This window comes from Dendrobates tinctorius, unplaced genomic scaffold (assembly GCF_039654945.1).
Source record: "Dendrobates tinctorius isolate UK_male_01 unplaced genomic scaffold, ASM3965494v1 ptg000022l, whole genome shotgun sequence".
Classification (NCBI taxonomy): domain Eukaryota; kingdom Metazoa; phylum Chordata; class Amphibia; order Anura; family Dendrobatidae; genus Dendrobates; species Dendrobates tinctorius.
This window is the reverse complement of record NW_027361690.1, coordinates 29,905,820-29,927,268: the sequence shown is the minus strand read 5'-3', so window position 1 is coordinate 29,927,268 and position 21,449 is coordinate 29,905,820. Positions and strand designations below refer to the sequence as shown.

General features: G+C 46.2%; 1 protein-coding gene across 3 annotated transcripts in view; it reads right to left on the bottom strand.

Annotated features, from left to right (window-relative positions):
• EFL1 (elongation factor like GTPase 1) overlaps window positions 1-21,449 on the bottom strand; it is a 475,933-nt gene that overhangs the window by 451,672 nt on the left and 2,812 nt on the right. For all 3 annotated transcript variants that reach the window (XM_073568560.1, XM_073568562.1, XM_073568561.1), the window contains exons 2-8: window positions 17,547-17,647; window positions 10,727-10,794; window positions 10,558-10,642; window positions 9,596-9,729; window positions 7,158-7,295; window positions 6,877-7,079; window positions 2,973-3,096 (exon numbers count right to left, since the gene is read on the bottom strand). In XM_073568560.1, the coding sequence (XP_073424661.1) occupies window positions 2,973-3,096; window positions 6,877-7,079; window positions 7,158-7,295; window positions 9,596-9,729; window positions 10,558-10,642; window positions 10,727-10,794; window positions 17,547-17,637 (843 nt within the window). In that variant the 5' untranslated portion in view covers window positions 17,638-17,647. The remainder of the gene's footprint in view (window positions 1-2,972; window positions 3,097-6,876; window positions 7,080-7,157; window positions 7,296-9,595; window positions 9,730-10,557; window positions 10,643-10,726; window positions 10,795-17,546; window positions 17,648-21,449) is intronic.

Genomic DNA, 21,449 nt, shown 5'->3' with positions numbered 1-21,449 from the left:
CAGAGTAAATTGGCTTAACAGGATTTAAACAATAGTTATCTGCAGATTACCCCTATATCTGAGGGTAAATAGTGTTTTGGACGTGACAGAATACACATATATACGAGCTAGAAGGAGCGGACAGTACAAGGAAATCTGAGCGGAGTAGAGGCGCCATGACATAAGAGTCCTAATCAGGGTGGATGTCACCTAGACACCATTAGACAATAAGGACAAGACTCTGCCCCAGAAATCCAGAGTATCCGTGTGCGGCGTGTGTTCACTATGGCCTCCTCTGCAGATCTACAAACAGGCTGCAGGCCACATAGGTGAAGAATCTCCTTGGAAAATATCAGCTTTGCTATTTATACCAGTGCAGTGATAGAGGCCATCTACAGGAGTCATCAATCACCACATTAAGCTTGCAGGTTTTATTAGCTAGGGCTGGCACGCTAAGAAACCATTAGCTAGGACAGAGGAAAGAAGAGTAATACGGAAGCACATTCACCCACATGCATCAATGAGAAATTCATTACAACACAAGCGTCATATGATATAATGAGAAATACAAACTCCTACAAGGGAAAGAGTGTGAGATTAGAGCGCAAGATCACAAGCCCAAAGGAAAGAAGAAAATTATTATTCCACTGCCAAGAGTCAGAAAATAGAATTTTTTACATTACATAAAAGTAGACACATGGCACAGTATATAAATTCCACCCGCAATCTGCTTTCATGCAATTCATGTATAATTATATAAAAGAAAGAAAAAAAATCACGTTTGAGGGCGAAAGCCGGACCCCAGTGAATCCCGAGACTCACAGCATCTCCAAAATAACGGCGCATAACGTGCAGAGCCCATACATGTCACTTACACATCTACATACACTTATCATCAAAACTTAGAGGGGTAGTCCGGTGACAGGATAGGTGCTAACTTATTGATGAGTGGGGGCTCGCCCCCGGACTCTCCAGCAGAAGAGGGAACTTTCATCCTCAACAGGGCGATTTTTATTCCCATTTACAAAATGGAGTGGCAGGTTGGATAGCTGACTGACGCTCCATTCATTTTCTATGGCACTGCAGGAAAAGCGGAGCGCAGCACTCAGCAACCCCATAGGGAATGAATGGAGCAGCGGTCGAGCATGCGCACTGTCAGTCCATTCTGACGGAGCAAGCGCACTGTCAGTCCATTCTGACGGAGCACGCGCACTGCCAGTCCATTCTGACGGAGCACGCGCACTGCCAGCCCATTCTGACAAAGCACGCGAACTGCCAGTCCATTCTGACGGAGCACGCAAACTGCCAGTCCATTCTGACGGAGCACGCGCACGGCCAGTCCATTCTGACAAAGCACGCAAACTGCCAGTCCATTCTGACGGAGCACGCGCACTGCCAGCCCATTCTGACAAAGCACGCGAACTGCCAGTCCATTCTGACGGAGCACGCAAACTGCCAGTCCATTCTGACAGAGCACGCGCACTGCCAGTCCATTCTGACGGAGCACGCGCACTGCCAGTCCATTCTGACGGAGCACGCGCACGGCCAGTCCATTCTGACAAAGCACGCAAACTGCCAGTCCATTCTGACGGAGCACGCGCACTGCCAGTCCATTCTGACAAAGCACGCAAACTGCCAGTCCATTCTGACAGAGCACGCGCACTGCCAGTCCATTGTGACGGAGCACGCGCACTGCCAGTCCATTCTGACGGAGCACGCGCACTGCCAGTCCATTCTGACGGAGCACGCGCACTGCCAGTCCATTCTGACGGAGCACGCGCACTGCCAGTCCATTCTGACGGAGCACGCGCACTGCCAGTCCATTCTGAAAGAGCACGCGCACTGCCAGTCCATTCTGACAGAGCATGCGCACTGCCAGTCCATTCTAACTAAGTATGCGCACTGCCAGTCCATTCTGGCAGAGCATGCGCACTGCCAGACCATTCTAACGGCGCACACGCACTGCCAGTCCATTCTGACAGAGCATGCGCACTGCCAGTCCTTTCTGACAGAGCATGCGCACTGCCAGGCCATTCTAGCGGAGCATGCGCACTGCCAGCCTATTCTGACAGAGCATGCGCACTGCCAGACCATTCTAACAGGGAAAAAAGTGCCCCATGCTGCCTATGGGCAGGAGCGCCAGCGTCGGACCTCCACTGATTAATACGTTACCACTTATCCTGTGAATAGGTGAGAAAGGGATTGTCGGAGGAAAATCAGTTAAGATACCAAAAATTGCTTAGTGCCATTAAAGAGCTTATTCCCTTTTAATAAACATTATTATCTGGCTGCAGACTATGCTATAAAACAAACCGTGCTGTACTCGCCTTCAGAGGGTCCACTATCAAGTCTCACCGCTGCGTCCTATCTCTGGAAGCAGCAATGATATCACGACTGCAGCCAATCATTACATTGAGCCCCTGATTGGCTTTGGATCCGGTGTTGACAATGTCAGCCACACACTGGGAACAGTGATGAGGCTCGTCAGTGGATCCAAGGAAGGTCTACAGTCAAGGATTATATTTTAATGAAAGGGACGAGCTCAATCCTAATTGGACCTGGCCTCACCATCCTCGCACGCTTCCCAGGAAGCAAAATATCTTATCAAGCCCAGCCTGGGACAAGGCTTCAGAGGAACACTAAAGAAAATGGCGACGAGGGCCTACAGAAAAGCCCTGGCTTCCATGGCAACCCTTCGGCACCATGAGATCTCACTGCGGATGGAGATCAACGGTGAGCACCTGTTATAGCCATAGAAATGTCACAGTCAGAAATTGACAGCAGCATCTAAACAGTTAAAAGAGCAGCAACCAGAGCTAGTCGCTATACCTGTAAAGAATACGTGCAGTAAATATACGTCGTGGTGCCGTGCAATGGTTAATAAGTGCGGTTATGGAGAGGAGCGACCATGTAAGTACCCATGTGTCATAAATACATTTCCTAAGTATTGCATTCCCATGATTACAGCCATATGATGGTGTGCGGAGTATTACCTGAGCCCCCTTCATGATCTTCTTGGCCTTAGAATTGAGATAGTAATCTCCCCAGAGGGTCTTCAGCAGCACAGTAGGCTTAACGCCAAGTTTCTGACTATACAGCTGGGCAAAGTGATCGATTCTATACATAGGGACAAAAAAAAAAAAAAAAAAAGTTTTTAAAGAATGTGTTAGTAGCTTTCATACCTTTTCTAAGGCGAAGTTCCCACGATAAGCAATTGCTGAGCTTTGGATGCTGCAGATTTTCTATTGGTAATGTTTTTTTTTTGCGTTTTTACATGCATAGTCAGGTTTTAAATAAAGCTACTTAGTTCTGGATCCTTCCTGTCACTTATCTGGGATGAATCAGTATTGATAAAGTCACGTGCGGATTGTGTGCATATTAAGTGTACGTTTACCTGTGGATTTTCCTAATTCCATTCAAGTCTATGGAAAAAATAACCACAAAAAAAAAAACACATATTTAACGCAAGACAAATTGTCACGTTTCAGATATGAAAAAAGCACCCAGGTCAGTTTCTGCATCGCAAATAAAAAAAACAAAAAAAAAAAAAAACAAACAGTGGGAATAACTTCTATAAATCCCATCCACTTGGCTGGAAAGATAGGATGCTGTGGTTTTTCGCACATAAAAAAAAAATGCAGCCTTAAAACCTCCCCAAATACTCATTGTGGGACTGTAACCATAGAGGTACAATAACTGGATCACAGGGTGAGCTGCTGCGTGGACGTGACACAGGAGCCCATCAATAAATGTTCGGCGCCCCTGTAACACCACCACAGGAAAAACAAGCATCAAAACGTTGTCAGTGAAATCTATGGGCAGTTTATTAAGTGCCGGGTCTCCAAAATCAGAGGAAATCTTTGCAGATGCTCTCTGCGATGGATGCAGAATAGGAGACCCCCTCTATCACCTTAGTGTCCACTAATACGGAATCTGAAATCTGTATTTACCAGTAATTGCTGTAACACCATTATCTTCCATAATTATAATAGCTGCACTGTCATCAGACAGTCACCTCTTCCCACTAGGAGAGTAGTAGTCTGTAATCTGAGGCTCGGGTCACATTACAGAAATCTGACAACAAAGAGTAACTATACCTATACATTTTTTACCTCTTACATGAAATGGTCCGCAGGTTGGTGGAGGTCTGGGTAATGAGTATCCTACCGATCACTCCATACTCTGGTTACGTGTTCTGACCCAGGGGAAGCACCGCCGCCCTGCCCCAGGGGAAAAACACTGCCTCCCTACCCCGGGGGGAAAAAACACTGCCGCCCTGCCCCGGGGGGAAAAACACTGCCTCCCTACCCCGGGGGGAAAAAACACTGCCGCCCTGCCCCGGGGGGAAAAAACACCGCCGCCCTACCCCGGGGGGAAAAACACCGCCGCCCTGCCCCGGGGGGAAAAACACCGCCGCCCTGCCCCGGGGGGAAAAACACCGCCGCCCTGCCCCGGGGGGAAAAACACCGCCGCCCTGCCCCGGGGGGAAAAACACCGCCGCCCTGCCCCGGGGGGAAAAACACCGCCGCCCTGCCCCGGGGGGAAAAACACCGCCGCCCTGCTTCATCTTAAAAGGAATCTGTCACCCTTTTTTTGGCAGGCGTCGGGAGAGGTCTGGTGCCTGCGCACTGCAGTATTCTGCTCTGCCCTCAACAGGGCAAAGCAGTGCACCTGCGCCAGAGCTACTACAGGAAGGGAAGAAGAGGACGGCATTGTATGAAGATGGGAGGCGCCGGACCGGACTGCGACACTCATCGGACCGGACCGCCCCTCCGGTGAGTATAATCTAACGTGTTTTTCTTATCTTTCAGGTTACATCAGGGACTTATCTACAGCATTACAGAATGCTGTAGATAAGCCCCTGATGTCAATGCCGGCAGCTGATAGGGCAAAAAAAGGGTGCAGAGTCCAAGACTTATCCTGTTACTTTCCATCAGCCTTTACATCCCTTTATGCACGCTCATGCAAGATCAGTGCTCCTGAGCAGAACACATGTGCGCAGTGTTATAAGGCATTGTTGGGGGTGTCAGAACACAGACCCCCTCAGATATGCAGGGTATTTCATGCCCTGTCACATTAAAAATAAAAGAAAACTGCAGGTACCCCTTAAAAGTCAATGGCTCTGGACATGGGTCATAACAAATGTGCTATGGATTCTGTAGAACTGAAGCAGTATTAATATCTCTTCTACTTTCTGCCCACATACCCAGAATATATGGAAACCACAATTAGAAGTGAAAGACCCTCATTCTTCATAATGAAAGTCCATATTAATTTGCTATGTGCCTATACAAATAATTAACCCTTTCCCCAACTGACCAGCAGTAGGTAAAAGTTGCCTACTCGGTACCTGATCAGCTTCAATGAAGCGATCTCTGTTCTGTACTATGCACTGTAATATTTCGTATGATTTAATAGTGCAGAAAAGCACTCACAGTTAGGAATAAATAGTGCAGTAGACTCTTCCATTAACTAGAATACCACTGCTTTCATCATAAACAGAAAAACGATGTGATAGCAGAAACACACCTGCTTTATATAGGAATGTACACATCATTTATAAATCTGGAGACTTATAAAGGCCGGAACGGTGAACTGGAAAATCACCTAAACTGAACCCACAGGGGCCGCTGCTGCAGATCCACAGCACCATCTAGTGTCCAATAATGAGTACTGCCAAAGAATCTAACCAATGCAGACAATGTGACAAGCTGCGAACGACTGGGTGCACTACTGATTCCAGAGCAGGGCCCATCGCAAACGTTACCGAGCATTTCTATTAACAGAAAATAACACTATTTTTTTACTCTACATTAATTTTTTTTCTAAACCAGGAGTGGTCCAGATACAAATGAGACTTTTATGATTACCAGATCTATCTGATGTCACAAAAACAACCCTAATAAAATAAAACACAAAACAAAGCCTAAGAAACTAAGGTATCCATAAGAACTCACTGTGACCATCCCTCATCTCTTCAGCGTGTATTCATGTTTTAAAAGGGCCATCTGGGACATTTATGACAGGTAGAGATTTGTCACAATTGTCCAATAGACGCGAGCACCACAGATAGGAGCAGCAGCTATAGGCTCCCGTACATATTAGAATAATGGCAGCTGAACCCACTGCCATCCACTGGTTTGGAAGACAGTAATGTGCCCGGCAGCTTTCCGAATCTTCCCCCCATAGAGGATGTCAGGGGAGAGTAGGATTCGGCACGTCAGATTTTGGACTGCTGATCCTTTCAGTCTCTAAGAGACAAGCCACCACCAGAGAGCAGCTCTCTCATAGAGAACACAGGAGCGCTCCTGTGTAAGCGAGAGTCAGGTGACGCATCTATCAAACGTGTATGAGGGGCTTAACTGGGGAAGGGGGGCACCTTGAGCAGCATCAGGAATTCCTGCGATATTACAGGGCTAATATGGAAATGAATAATGAGAGCTGCGTAGGCACAGCCACCTCCCCATTCCTGGCCAAGCTTAACAGGCCCCCATTCTCAAGATAAATGTGGATTCTAGCGGTAGTACCCCACATCTAACGGACATTTAGTGCACACCCTTTCAAAAAGTCTGTGTGCCGGTTAGGTTTCCCATCCAGCAGAAATAAGAATGTGACATCACTTTCACACCACAGGAGATGTAGTAGTATTTGCTGGAAAACCTATTTGACAAAACATGTCACGTTCGGACTACCGTCTTGCCGTCGGAGCTGTACTGGGACCTTGAGCAATTAACTACATATACTCGGTGTGTTCTCAATTAACCTGGGACCTCTTTGCAAGGGTGGGGTGAAGGACAAAGCAAGCAGAAAAAAGGGCTCTCAGTTGCAGACATCTCCTTTAAATAAAACCTTTTGAAAACACTAAAATAAAGATTTTTTTTTTTAAAAGATGCTTACGTAAAGCCCCAGCCATCTATGGCACTAGCGAACACCACATTGCCCTGATCTGGAGAGAAATACAGATGTGAATCATCCGTCTCATCCAAGCCTGCACTCCAGTCATACAGCTGCTCTCCATCCAGCGTCTCAGTCCTGGTGTCTTTTTCAGCCCTTTCTTCCAGGACCTTGGAGGTAAAGAGACTCCCGGTCACAGCGTTCACCTAGAAGATGGCAGTAGACAATAAGAATCCGGCTAACCAATCCCAACCTGATATTTCACAGTAATGTCAGGCAGTTACCTGCTCCAGGATTTTCTGCAGATGTGCATATGCTTCTTGGGAGGAAAGCTTCAGCTCCACTATTAATCTATCAATCTTATTGATCACCAGAACCGGTCGTATGTTCTCCAGCCAGGCCTGTCGTAGCACGGCTTGTGTCTGCAGAAGGAGGCACAAGAGGTCAAGCAATGAAAGACGCAGACGACGTGTCCTGTGAGGACAATCATGGCCGTGCCAACAGATCTGTATATACAATAAGCTCATCCGTAGACGTCCAATGTACCAATATAGAAGGCGCTAATAACCAAACGCAAGCACAGATGCAAAGTGATCTCCACACATGATCTCCATGTCACCGGTCAGATGCCCCAGTGATCCAGAAATGGGGGATGAACATTTCTCCATTCTATTAGCTTCTATTTAGTATTAACGACCTGAGATCATTCCACGGATATTACGGTACATTTCACTGTAGGTTCTGTTTATTGGGGTTGACACGGATTTAGGGGCTTAGCCCACTTCTGATATATAAAAAAAAAAAAACACAATCTGCATCCCTTCCAAGTAAATGATGTTTATTATGCAACCATGTTCACATGCAAGAAATAAATTCAGAACAGATACTCGGGGTTACAAAAAAAAGCATTGCGAAAATAAATAGCATGCAATACGTCATCGTTAAAAGCGGAAAATTAGCCTTAATGAATCAATGTGGGGTAAATCACTGCATCTACAAACCCCTTTGTGCAAAGAAAAAATACTAACATATGCCTTGTTTCATTAAGACACTGAACATATCAGACTGCACAGACAGGACAGATGGACGATCCTTTGCTACATATTGCCACAGCCGATAGTAGACAGATCTATTAGGCAGGACGTCGTCATCTGACATTTTGATCCCTTGGCCCACTGTATAGGAAAGTGTTAACTACTGCACTTCACCATCCAAAAGGGGTTAAGTCTCCATACATTGTACACAGTTAGGCCAAAAGGACACTTTACTGACATCGGTCTGGAGAATGGAGGCCTATCCTCTGATTGGGGTACACGCGGGCAGCTTTTGTAACATATGCACCAAAGAGGGAAACACAATTCACGGGGTTCTTTATCATCATACGTGTTACTACTATATACTCATTTTATGCATTTTCAGTGATCCAAGTTTACATTACGTACCGTATATACTCGTGTATAAGCCGATATTTTCAGCCCATTTTTTTGGGCTGAAAGTCCCCCCCCTCTCGGCTTATACGCGAGTCATATACCAGGGGATCGGCGGGGGGAGGGGGAGCGGGGGTATCAGATCATACTTACCCCCTCCTGGTGCGGTCTCTACAGCCCCCCTGCTTCTCCCGATCTCAGGCTCCTTCCTTCAGCGGTCACATGGTACCGCTCATTAAAGTCATGAATATGCGCAAATTTATGACTGTAATGAGCGGTACCACGTGACCGCTGAAGGAAGGAGCCTGAGACCGGGAAAAGCAGGGGGGCTGCAGAGAAAGCGCCAGGAGGGGGTAAGTATATGCTATATTCACCTGTCCCGGGTCCATCGCTGCGCGCTGCTGTCCTCTCCTCTGCGTCCTCTGTCTCTGATATTCAGGTCAGAGAGCAAGGTGCCTGAACGTCACTGACAGGACGCGGAGGAGAGGACAGAGCAGCACGCAGCCATGGAGCGGGGTTCGGTAAATATTGCCAGTGTCGGGGTCCTGAGCCAGCGGTGACATCAGAACCTGTCACAGCCTGCTCAGGACACCAGCACCGTGCCCCCAGTGACGAGAGGCGAGTATGTATTTTTTTTACTTGCAGCGGCAGCAATATATGGTGGCATAATTATGGAGAAGCATATGGGGGCATAATTATGGAGCAGCATTTGGGGGCATAAACTATGGAGCTGCATATGGGGGCATAAACTATGGAGCAGCATATGGTGGCATAAACTATGGAGCAGCATATGGTGGCATAAACTATGGAGCAGCATATGGTGGCATAAACTATGGAGCAGCATATGGTGGCATAAACTATGGAGCAGTATATGGGGGCATAAACTATCGAGCAGCATATGGGGGCATAAACTATGGAGCATTTTATGGGAGCATAATCTATGGAATATCATATGGGGCCATAACCTTTATGGGGCAGCATATGGGGTATTATTAACCTTTGTGCAGCATTATATGGGGGGTATTTTGTATGGAGCATCTTGGACTGTATGGAGGATTATATGGAGCTCCTGATTCAATATGGATATTCAAAAACATTTAACCTACTGATGTCTCAATTAATTTTACTTTTATTGGTATCTAATTTTATTTTTTAAATTTACCAGTAGCTGCTGCATTTCCCACCCTAGGCTTATACGCGAGTCAATAAGTTTTCCCAGTTTTTTGTGTCAAATTTAGGGGGTTCGGCTTATACACGAGTCAGCTTATACATGAGTATATACGGTAAGTATTTACCTGTGGACAAACACCTTCTACAGCATCGACCACAACAATGGCTCCATCACAGAGACGGACCGCTGTCGAGACCTCAGAGGAGAAATCAACGTGTCCTGGAGAATCTATGAGGTTGACTAGATACTCTTCATCCCCTGAAAATAAAAGATCATATGTAGTTTGTAATTCCATCCAGATGAGGTAAAAGCCAATTTTCTGGCAATCAGAAGAAATCCCTGAATCAAAAACGCATCACCAGTAATCTAGAACGCCCAATTCTAGTAAGATTCTAGGCGCCTCTTGATTCACTATTATACAGCTAGTCTATAGTCTCAATGCTCTTACAGTAAAGAATCACCTTCTAGCTTGGGATAAACCCTTTTCCTCGAGACGTACAGGATGCCCCTGTGTTAGAACTATAGTCGTGGTTATAAACAGATTATGGGACAGATCTCCGCACTGATTTTTGCTATAGTTATATTCCATAAGGTCACCGCACAGCCATCTTTATTTGAAACTAAACAATGCTCATTCTGAGTATTTTTGGGTACTGTGGTCTATCCATCTAATGTGTATTCCTATAGCCCCTTGACTCTGAACCCACCCAAGTTGTCTTTCTAGGACCCTGGTGCCCAAACTATACACAGTGGTGCTCAGTAGAGTCTAATGCAAAAAAAATCTAAAGGTGGCCGCTGATCTGTGACAAGACAGGTCGACCAGCCAATGTGAATTTACCCTTACGTCAAATGTTGGAGGAAAGAAGGGATGTCATGGGAGAGGTGTCTGGCAGCGACATACTCCCCTGTCCCCATTCATGCTTGGTCAAGCAGAGCATGAGGGGGGAGGGTGAGAGGAACTGTTGTGCGCTGGACGAGTACGGGACCCTTAATTATGGCCTTCACCATGCCATCATTTAGAATATAAATGTCAATAGTCAGTACATGGAGAGAAATGTACAGAATATACAGGACAGAAAACACTACCGTTTTTGTGCTCCAGGGATATGGCGCTGGATTTCATGGTGATTCCTCGTATCTGCTCATCTTCTCGACTGTCCATATAACGTAACTGCAATGATAGTCACAAGTCACAATGTGCCGCCGAAATAAAGATTTTCTCTTAAATGCAAAAAAAGAAAAAAAAATCTTATACCTTTCCTGCTAATCTGTTGGAGATTATCCCGTTGCTGGATATCAGACAGTCCGCTAAAGTGGTTTTCCCTAAAGAAAACAAAAATATATAAAGAAAAAAATCCTACTTAAAAAAATATATAAAATTATTACAGTTGATTAAATAATGTAACCAAAGTTAACGCAGAGATTTTTCAACAACAGTGGTGTAAGATAAATGCTTCGTAAGCGATATCCACACCAGCAATAAAGAGGCTGCAGACAATACCGTCACCTGCTTCTCTCTTTGACTTCATGTTCCCTAACTGGGCAAGAGAGCAGAGACTGTTTAATGCATATCTTTTCGGCCATATGTAACACACCACACTGGAAGTTTACTGTGAAACAATCAGTGAGTCAGTCTTTCATGAACAGTACTCGGACCAAACATACTGTTGTGTGAACGAGCCCTTAGAGGGAGTGTCTGGGACTGAACTACTGATATCCGCTAAATAGGTCATCAATACACCCGACGATCAGCTGATATCCGCTACATCAGTGGCCAATAGAAAGTGATGTATGAGGCTGAGCACAGCAGCCCATTTTGCTTTATCTCCCATCATCTTCACCAGCAGTCATAAAGCAACGTAAGGGTCTGCTGTGATCCATCACATATATTGCTGAAGCAGATTTTCAGCTGGTCCAATCCCGGCACCCCCAACAGTCCCACAGATAGGTCATCAATAGTTGAGCCCCAGACAACCCCTTTAAAGAATGTCCATAACAGAATTGTCTGGTGCACAATTTCCGCAAAAGATGTTTAGCAAAAAATCTGCCAGGGTAAATTCTGCACTAAATTATGTGGATTTTGCTTTAATTTGCATTTAGAAATGCTGCACTTTTCGTATTATACAGAGTGAAATCTGTAATTAAAGTCTGCAGCGTAAATTAGCATTCTGCAACTATGAAAGTCACATGCATAAGGAAACAAAGTACATGTCAAATATGGATAGACTGACAAAAAGGATGTCAGACAAAGCAGACGGGGACTCCATCTGGATCATTACAGCCAATGGCCCATCAGCACATACACTCTAATTCAGTTTTCCAGGGCTACAAATGTACGACCCTGACCGTAGGCTAAAACATCATGCAAATATTGTCTAATACACATCAAGGTATACACGCAGCAGTGCAGTGGTTTTGGTGGTGCAGTGTTAGATAGGCATGGACCACAGGAAAGTTCACAGCAAACGTGTTTAATGTCCAAACAACTCATACAATGAGCAGTACACGGTATGCTTCAGATCGCAGCCAGGGCATCACAACAGTCCGTATACGAGACCATTTGCTAAGGGCAACTGCACCACTATATCACACTGTGGGGTGTCAGACGTTAGCTGCTCTTGGTTCTGTGTTACTTCACACAGGCTTGACGCTGCAGAGCCACCTGCTCTGCCACTTGCAAACAAACACTGACACACCCAAACCCTTTACTGCAGTTTTAACCTGGAATCTGTGGCCATGTGCCACTGGTGGTATTTCCTGAAGAAGAGGTTGCAAAAAACCTTGAAACGCATAGAATAAACCACTGTCAAACTTTATCAACCTTCTGGAATTTCATCATTTGGGCAGCGCGGACGAAATCCACATATTCCTTTGCAGAGTTCTGTTTCAGCTAGTCGGTCACCGACTTGTGGATCTGCAGCAGCCCTTATCTATACATGATTTGAATACCTACTACCAGGTGAGCAGTTTTTTGTCAACCCGCTTACCTTATTTGTGGGATAAGACCCTATATTGCGCTTGTGTCTCCCTCTTTCCTCACAATGCCATGTGCCACTTGTAAGACCCAGCTTTGAGGGAGTGGACTGCTCCACTACCATTCTGTAGTTCACTAAAAATAAAAGCCCTTAACAAGTTTTCCTGAACAATGCCTTGGCCAAATAGCTTGACCAGATCCACACTTAATTTTAGTTTGCCTTATGACTCACAGGCGTCCTGCTGTGTACTCAAGGCACTCCAGTGGGTCTAATAGGACTCCATTCGCATCCTGGGGTATACATATCGACCCTTACATATGATCCCCCTCACTACCTCAAATATCTTCCCCCTCTGTTCAAACTTGTGGAGTTGAACACTTGTCACCATACAGAGGGCTCGTGACACGGCATCTGCTTTTTCCTGCAACTTCCCTGCGATATTCTATGGAGAAATTGAAATTTTACAAGGACGGGAACCATCTGGTGACCCGCGCATTCCTTACCTTGGCGTTTCTCATCCAGACCACGGGTGAATGATCTGTCACCAAGCGAAACAGTCAACCAAGCAAATAATGTAGGGACTGCAAGGCCCACTTAATGGCCAGGCACTCCTTCTCCACTATGCTATAATTTTTCTCGGCCGTGGTGAGTTTTCTACTTAGGTAGGTGACCGGACGTTCTCCGTTCACCTCCTCCGACAGTACCGCTCCTACACCAACGTTAGATGCATCCGTCTGCACGATGAAGCCTCTTAAGTTGGGGATGATGAGGACGGGCTACCCGCATAGTGCCACCTTCATAGACTGGTAGGCTTCAACTGAACCATGACCGACTTTTTCCCCTTGACAAGATTGCTTAGGGGTGTTGTTCTCCCCGAAAAAAATAGGTATAAACATCCGGTAATATCCGATGATTCTGAGAACTGTTTGGTGGTAGCAGGTCGAGGCCAGTTCTGAATGGTCTCAATTTTATTAATTTGGGGTTTGATAACCCCACAGCCGATAACGTATCCCAAGTACCGGGTTTCCTCGAGCCCTATTGCACATTTCTTGGGATTTGCCGTCAAGCCCGCGGCTCTGAGCAAATCAACTACCGCTTGCACCCAGGACAAGTGGGACAACCAGTCAGTACTAAAGATGATGATGTCATCCAAGTACGCTGACGCATACGTCTGATGGGGTTGAAGCACTATGTCCATCAGCCTCTGGAACATGGCTAGTGCCCCATGCAGTCAAAAGGGCAAGATGACATAGTGATAAATACAATACGGTGTTATGAATGCAGTCTTTTCGTTTGCCGACTCCGAAAGAGGCACTTGCCAATAACCCTTAGTTAGATCAAGCATGGTAAAGTACTGGGCCTGACCCAGTCGCTTGATCAGCTCGTCCACCTGGGGCATTGCATAAAGATCGAATTTCAACACCTTGTTCAACTTACGGAAATCATTACAGAACCGTGGGATGTGACCTGCTGAGTTGAGTGGTTCCTCTCGGCCCAACGGAGAATGTGCTTCATCTCGCACCATTGCTGCCTTGTTGCGGGTGCCGCCTGATGGTTGATGTATGTCACACCTGTGGCGTTGTCTAGTTGTATTCGGATGGGGCAACCCGCTAGATGATGGAACTGTCGCAGGGTCAATCGAATCGCACATATTTCCAGAATGTTGATGGGGAGAAGCGTTCCTGGGCAGTGTGATGCCGAAAGACAGCCCCCCAGCCCAGAAGACTGGCGTCGGAGGTGACCACCAGCCATTGAACCGGAAGGAAAGATCCCACTGAGTGAGGGACGATCGCAACATCTACCACCTGAGCGCCTGCTTGACCCGCGAAGCCAAGCAGAACAGCCGGTCAAGAGAGAATGGGTTCCTGTCCCAGGCTGCTAGAAGCACATGCTGTAGAGGCCGAAGGTGAAACTGGGCGAAAGGAACCGCTTCCATTGCCGCTACCATCTTGCTCAGGATCCCCTTGCCGAACCGGATGGAGTGAGGACGTGAGCGACAAAGTGCCCGGGCTCCCTGTTGAAGACTAGGACTTTGTCTTGAGGGAGAATCACCAACCGTAGGGAGGTGTCCAGGGTAATTCCTAAGAAGAAAACTTTCTGAGATGGGACAGGGGAAGATTTGTCTAAAGGGCCTGTCACACTAAGGGATATCGCTAGCAATATCACTATAACGTCACTGTTTTTTGCGACGTAGCAGCGATATTGCTAGCGATATCGCTATGTCTGATACTTACCTCCTACCGGCTCCCCCGCTGATTATCGCTGATCGCGCGAGAACGTCCTGGACAGTTTCTCGTCGTCAGCTTCCTGCTGGGCTTCCTGTGGCGCCGACGAGCGACGCGTGGACGCGGGCGGGAGGACGTCTTCATCGCCTCGTCTGACAGGTAAGTAACGACCCCCGACTGCTGCTATGTCGCTGGTGAGCTCTGCCTGTGTGGCAGCTCACTAGCGACCACTTAGCGATGCACCAGCGATCCTGACCGCGTCATATCGCTGGTCGGGATCGCTAGTGCATCGCTAAGTGTGACAGTACCTTATGTTTATCAGCCAGCTCAGGCGAGAAAGTGTGTTCATGGTAACTCAATTAAGGAATTTGCTCTTTAGACCTTCTGGGGTCATCACAACACAGAACCAGACAGAGGGCAATAAAACCTTCACACTGCTTATCTATGAACTGTTCCAATATTTATGCTTATCACTCCCCCATAATTACTATTCCACTTCACATGACTTGTCTTAGCTTTTGGGTTATTTCTGTGCTGTCTTTTGTATAAATATGTTATCCTTCAGATTTTGTATTAGTCTAGCCTGATGAAGAGACCTGCGTCGTCTGGAAAGCTTGCAACTTGTTATCATCTTTTCAGTTAGCCATTAAAAGGTATCAACCATTGAGGACTCTCAATTCTAAATATTCTTCTATCTGCTGGTTAACACGGTACAAAGATATATATCTTTCCTGTATCATGGTAATACGGACGCACTTCCACGCATGCTTGGATGACGGGCCCTTGACGAGGAAGTCTTCTAGGTATAGCAAAACGACCTCACCCCGAGAGTGCAGAATGGACATGACGGCCGCCATGACCTTCGTGAACACTCTTGGAGGCCGAAGGGCAAAGCTGCAAATTTGAAATGTTCCTCACAAACGGCAAAGCATAGGAACCTTTAATGAGGGGGAAAAAAAAAAAAAAATCGGAATATGCTGGATGTCGATGGATGCTAGGAATTCCCCCTTTTTTATTGAAGAGATGACTGAACAGCGGGACTCCATCCTGAAGTGCCGGATGTTGACAAGCCTGTTTAGGAGCTTCCGGTCCAGAATGGGTCGCACTGTCCCATCCTTCTTCGGAACAACGAATAGGTTGAGTAGAACCCCTCGCTTATTGGGACCAGAATAATGACCCTGTTTTGGCATAGCGAATCAGTGGCTCGGTAGAAGGACCGAACTTGTGCCTCTGTTTCGGGGGGACGAGAGGGGAAAAACCATGCTGGAGGGTGGGAAGAAAATTCTATTTTGTAACCGGAAGACACCAGGTCCCTGACCCATTGGTCGTGAACGAGCCACGTGTGGCAAACTAGGAGCAGATGGCCGCCTACTCTGCTGGTGCCGATCGAGTAATACCGCAAGTCATTGAGCCGAGAACCTATGGGACCTGGCTCCCTTAGATCTGGAGTGTTTGGGGCAGGTTTTCCACCACTGGTTGTGTCGGACCGGGGTGCCAAGGGCCCACCAGTAACCAACTCCAGGGCCTCACTTTCCAGCTTCATGAAAATGTGACATTATCGTCAATCACAGATTTATATAACAATAATCTGGGTAGACTGTTAAATGATTAAGATGCTGCCTTTGTTTGCACATAGTGATTCAAGTACATAGTGCCAAGTACTGCTCATACAAGAGTGTGGTGGTCTACTCTTGCACAGGAGCCCACCGGAGGATTCTCCTATTCTCTTGTGGGCCAGTCCAAGCCTGCTTATAGGAAAACTAGGGGCTCCTGACTCCGCAGGAAGAGCGTCCCGAGCCAGAAGAGGAAGCTGTATTGGATCAAACGGGATTGCTGCAAAGGATCGGAAACGAGTCTGCTGTTGTCGACTAAATGGTCGTTTAGTCCTCTGCTTGAGGAAGAATTTACTTTTTCCCCCTGTGGCGTCTGAGAAAAGCTGATCTAGCTTCTCTCCAAATAAATGACCGCTCTGGTCAGGCAGAGTTGTTAGGGATTTTTTAGAGGCAGAGTCTGCTTGCCACCCCCTGAGCCACAATGCTCATCTAATGGAGATGGCATTTGCGGCAGCAAGAGCGGAACAGTTAGCTGAGTCCGGGGAAGCATGCACCAAATAGTCCCCGGCTAAGGAGATCTGATTTGCCAGATCCGCTGCCTCCGAGGGCAGGTCACTATCCTGGATGGTTCTGGTCAGGGTATCTGCCTAAGAGACCATCGCTTTAGCTACCCACGTTGCACCAAACGAGGTAGAGAATGCCGAGCCCGATGCTTCAAAAACTGAACGGGCAAGATTCTCTCATGGTCTGTTTGTTCTTTAACCCCTTATCAACATCGGACATATGTTTACGCTGATTTCGGTATCCCTCCCTATGATGTGGGCTCCGGCGGTGAGCCCACATCTTTCCCGGGACATGTCAGCTGTTTTGAACAGTTGACATGTGCCCGCGGCTATTAACTAGATAAAATGCCACTGTTAAACACTGACAGCGGCATTTAAATGGCTCTTCCGGCCATGGGGCAGGAAAAATGCACTCCGGTGACCGGTGTCACGTGATCGTGGGTCACAGATGTGTTGGCATGACAACCAGAGGTCTCCTGGAGACCAATAAGGTTGTCAGTGCCAGATTGCTACGAGCGCCACCCAGTTGTCAGCGCTCATTGCCTCTATATAGCGGAGCCGATCGTGTTGTGCCAGCTTCTATTGCTATTGAAGCATGGCAAAAGTAAAAAAAATAAATAGAAATTATACAAAACAGACACATTTCACAACTGGGAGGACATCATCACTTGGTGATGTAAGGACAGAGGCACCAAGAGCAGTCGCTTCCCTGCCGGGGTCACTGACACCGTTCTGAGGGTGCTCCAAGAAGTCACTTACCATGATCCACATGAGCCAGTATACAGATATTGCGGATGTTAGCAGCCTTCTTTTGTAGTGCAATTATCTTCTCCAAACTTACCAGCCCCATGGTGCCTCACCTGAAGACAGTAATAAAAGAACAGAAAAGTAATAACCGTGGTTTAAAGAGTAAAACAATGTGAAGCGTCGGCCTAACCTCAAGCTGTCAGTTATGACTTCACCTGCAATATTAAAGGGATATTCCAATCTCCAAGAACCTATCCCAATATGTAGTAGGTGTAATAATAATACCGTAATATTAGCAAATACCTCCAATTAGAAATGTAGCATAATTCTTCTGATTTGCTATGTCGTTTACCCCTTGTGTAGGCATTGCAGTCACTTAGGATCTATGGTTACAACCACTAACAACTAGCTGTTACTATGAGAGGTTGGAACCATGGATACCTAAGCTATAGCAATGCTCTGCACATGGGGAAAGCGACATAGTGAATCAGAAGAACTATACTACATTTCTAATTGGAGGTATTTGATAATATTATTATTACACCTGCTACATATTGGAATAGGATCTGGAGATGGGAATATCCCTTTAACGAGGTTTTCCAGGACTATAATATTGTTGGATAGGTCTCCAATATCAGCTTGGCAATGCCTGACACAGCAACGATCTGCGGAGTGGGAAGCAAATTTCACTGTGTAGCAGCCACTCCTGGGTACTTAAGTTCAGTGATCACCTATCCTGGGAATAGGTAATCTATACGATAGGCCAGGAAAACCCCATCAATACAGACATTTATCTCTGCATATTACAAGGCAGTTTCTCTGAACAAAATGTTAAATAAAGGGATAAACACAAAGGACTTACAGACAGGTAGTTGCTAACTACCTGCCTGTTCTGACCGACGCCGATATGTGCCGGCTCAAAAGTGGTCACGGACGGCTCCTCGGCTTCTGCTGACGTCACACTGACACAGTAGCAGCTCCTCTTCCGCTCTGTTGACGGAGTGTGACTGCTGAGGTCATGCTGACTGACAGGTGGCTCCCCGCTGCCTCACTGCAGGGAGCAGTCTGTCAATCAGCATGATATTGGCAGTCACGCCCCATCGACAAAGCAGCCTGGGAGAGCAACTCTGTGTCCGTGAGGTCAAATGAAGCTGCAGAAACACAGGCATGTGCCGTCTATGACCACTCTGGGCTGGGACGGGGCAGAACAGGCAGAAAGCTACCAACTACCTGCTCATCAGTGCTTAGCCCCATGGGGAAAAAAAAGTCCAGCATAAACACTTTATCAATAATTTGGGACGTTACGTATAAACACATTGGCCGGCAGAAATTGGTGACATTGGGGCCCCAATATAGTGTGTACACAGGCCTAGCAGTAATGGCAGCAGAGCAGAATTTACAGAGCTGCTGATGGAATATTTCTTCATTGTACTATTTCATACAGCCTAACCCTATCATGCTGGAATCAAGCAGGAGGGAGGGGTATGTAAGTGTCCGGCCCCGCCATGATGCCCTATGCGCCTGTACATGGACGGTCATTCCGTGCTGACAGTCCCTTTAATACATGCCTGAAAAAGTATACACAATATTTTACATAAAATTTGTAAAAAAAATGCAAATAACTTGAAATTGAGAACGTTTTTACAGGCCATAAAAACAGCCGGCAGCCACTCTGTACTGAGCGATGACTGTAGCTGGCCCAAATGACTAAAATCCGGTGGCTCATAGGAGGAAAAAAGGTCATTTTCTCCAGAGAGCTGCACTTTCAGTAGTGGTGGGCACCTCGATAACACTATTTACCTGCAGATGAACCCTATAATAGCCCCAATAGTGATACCCGACATGACAGGTTCCTTTTAAAGGGAATCTGTCATAATGCTTATGCTTCCATGTCTGCTTGTGCTCCCAATACTGATCTCTATATAACCTCACCCACAGTATTGATTGACAGCTTTATGTCTACACTGTGCATAGGCAGAAAGCTGCCAACCAAAGGTAAGGGGAAAGGATTGCCAGAGATCAGGAATATTGAGTAGAAATGAACAAAAATTTTTGTACTCATGTCAAGTCTTTTTTCACATGGCTAATATTGAGGACTACAAAGCAGGAGTTTATCAATGCGAGAACCAGGAGAGCAGCAGATAAAACACTGTTTTGTTAAAATAATAGCAAGAAGCCCAGCGATAAAATCAGGTATCTGCCTATATATCATGCTGCCCTCAGATTGGGTAGAAAAAATATTAAGATGGGGGGATTCTGTGGAGCCCTCTCTTCAATGGAGTAGAGGGGTGCAAGCACCATGGAGCAGAGGGGTGCAAGCACCACCTCTGCCCCATTCATTGTCTAGGATGCCTGGTATAGCTGAATTTATCACTTATCTATATCTGGCAGTCCCATAGGCCATTGTTTCTTAGCTCAAGTCCCCCAAAAGGTCATGTCTTCAGAACATAGCATTGCATATGATGTAATTATTGCAAAGACCTCAGAAATTGTCACAGCTATTCTCTATGGACAAGGCAACTGTTAGGTGGATTCATAGCTGGCTTAGTGATCGGACCCAAAGAGTGGTCGTAAATGGCTGCACATCCAGTTGGAAGGATGTCTCAAGTGGGGTACCACAGGGCTCTGTATTGTTCAACATCTTTATCAACAATTTAGATGAAGGAATTGAGTGTAAACTGATTAAATTTGCTGATGACACAAAGCTAGGAGGGATAGCTAATACTAGAGAAGAGAGAGAGAGAGGATTCAAAAAGATATAAATAAACTGGAGAAGTGGGCAGCAACTAACAGAATGGTTTTTAACATGGAAAAATGCAAAGTACTACATCTGGGCAATAAAAATGAAAAAGCATATACAGAATGGGAGGAATAGGGCTAAGCAACAGCACATGTGAAAAAGACTTGGGTATACTAATAGATCACAGACTGAATATGAGTCAACAGTGTGATGCAGCAGCAAAAAAGGCAAATGCAATTCTAGGATGTATTAACAGAAGCATACAGTCTAGATCACGTGAAGTCATTATTTCCCTCTACTCCTCTTTGGTCAGACCTCATCTGGAATATTGTGTCCAGTTTTGGGCGCCACATTTTAAAAAAGACATCAACATACTGGAGCAAGTTCAGAAAAGAGCGACCAGAATGGTGACCGGTCTGCAAACCCTGTCTTATGAGGAAAGGTTGCAGGATTTGGGAATGTTTAGCTTGCAGAAGACAAGACTGAGAGGAGACTTAAGGCTGAGTGCAGACGTACTTTTTGGCCCTGCGGATTTTTCCGCGCAGAATGGAAGAAATCCATAGGTCAAATGACCTGCATTTTTCCTGCGGTTTTCATGCGGTTTTTCCCCTGCGGATTTGGTGACAGGGGAGATGGAAAACCGCACAAAAGAAGTAACATGCTGCGGATTTTGTACCGCGGAAAAATGCGCAGCGTCTGCACAGCGGTTTTTTTTTCCATTGATTTTAAGGCTACTGTACATCACAATGCAGAAATGCAACGTTTCTGAGCGTTAAAATCCGCTGCGGAACCGCTGCAAATCTGCATCGTGTGCACACAGCCTAATAGCTGTCTACAAATATCTAAAGGGCTGTCACATTGTAGAAGGATCATCTTTATTCTCATTTGCACAAGGAAAGACTAGAAGCAATGGGATGAAACTGAATGGGAGGAGACACAGATTAGATATTAGAAAAAACTTTTTGACAGTTAGGCTATGTGCACACGATGCAGATTTGCTGCAGATCCGCACGTGATTTACAGTACAATGTAAATCAATGGAAAGAAAAAAAAGCTGTGCAGATAGTGCAGAAAAATCAGTGCGGAATTGCTGCGGATTTAGGCTGAGTTCACACATGGCGTTTTTTTCGCGTTTCCGCGGCGGTTTTAACCCGCGCGATTTTGCCGCGAAAAAT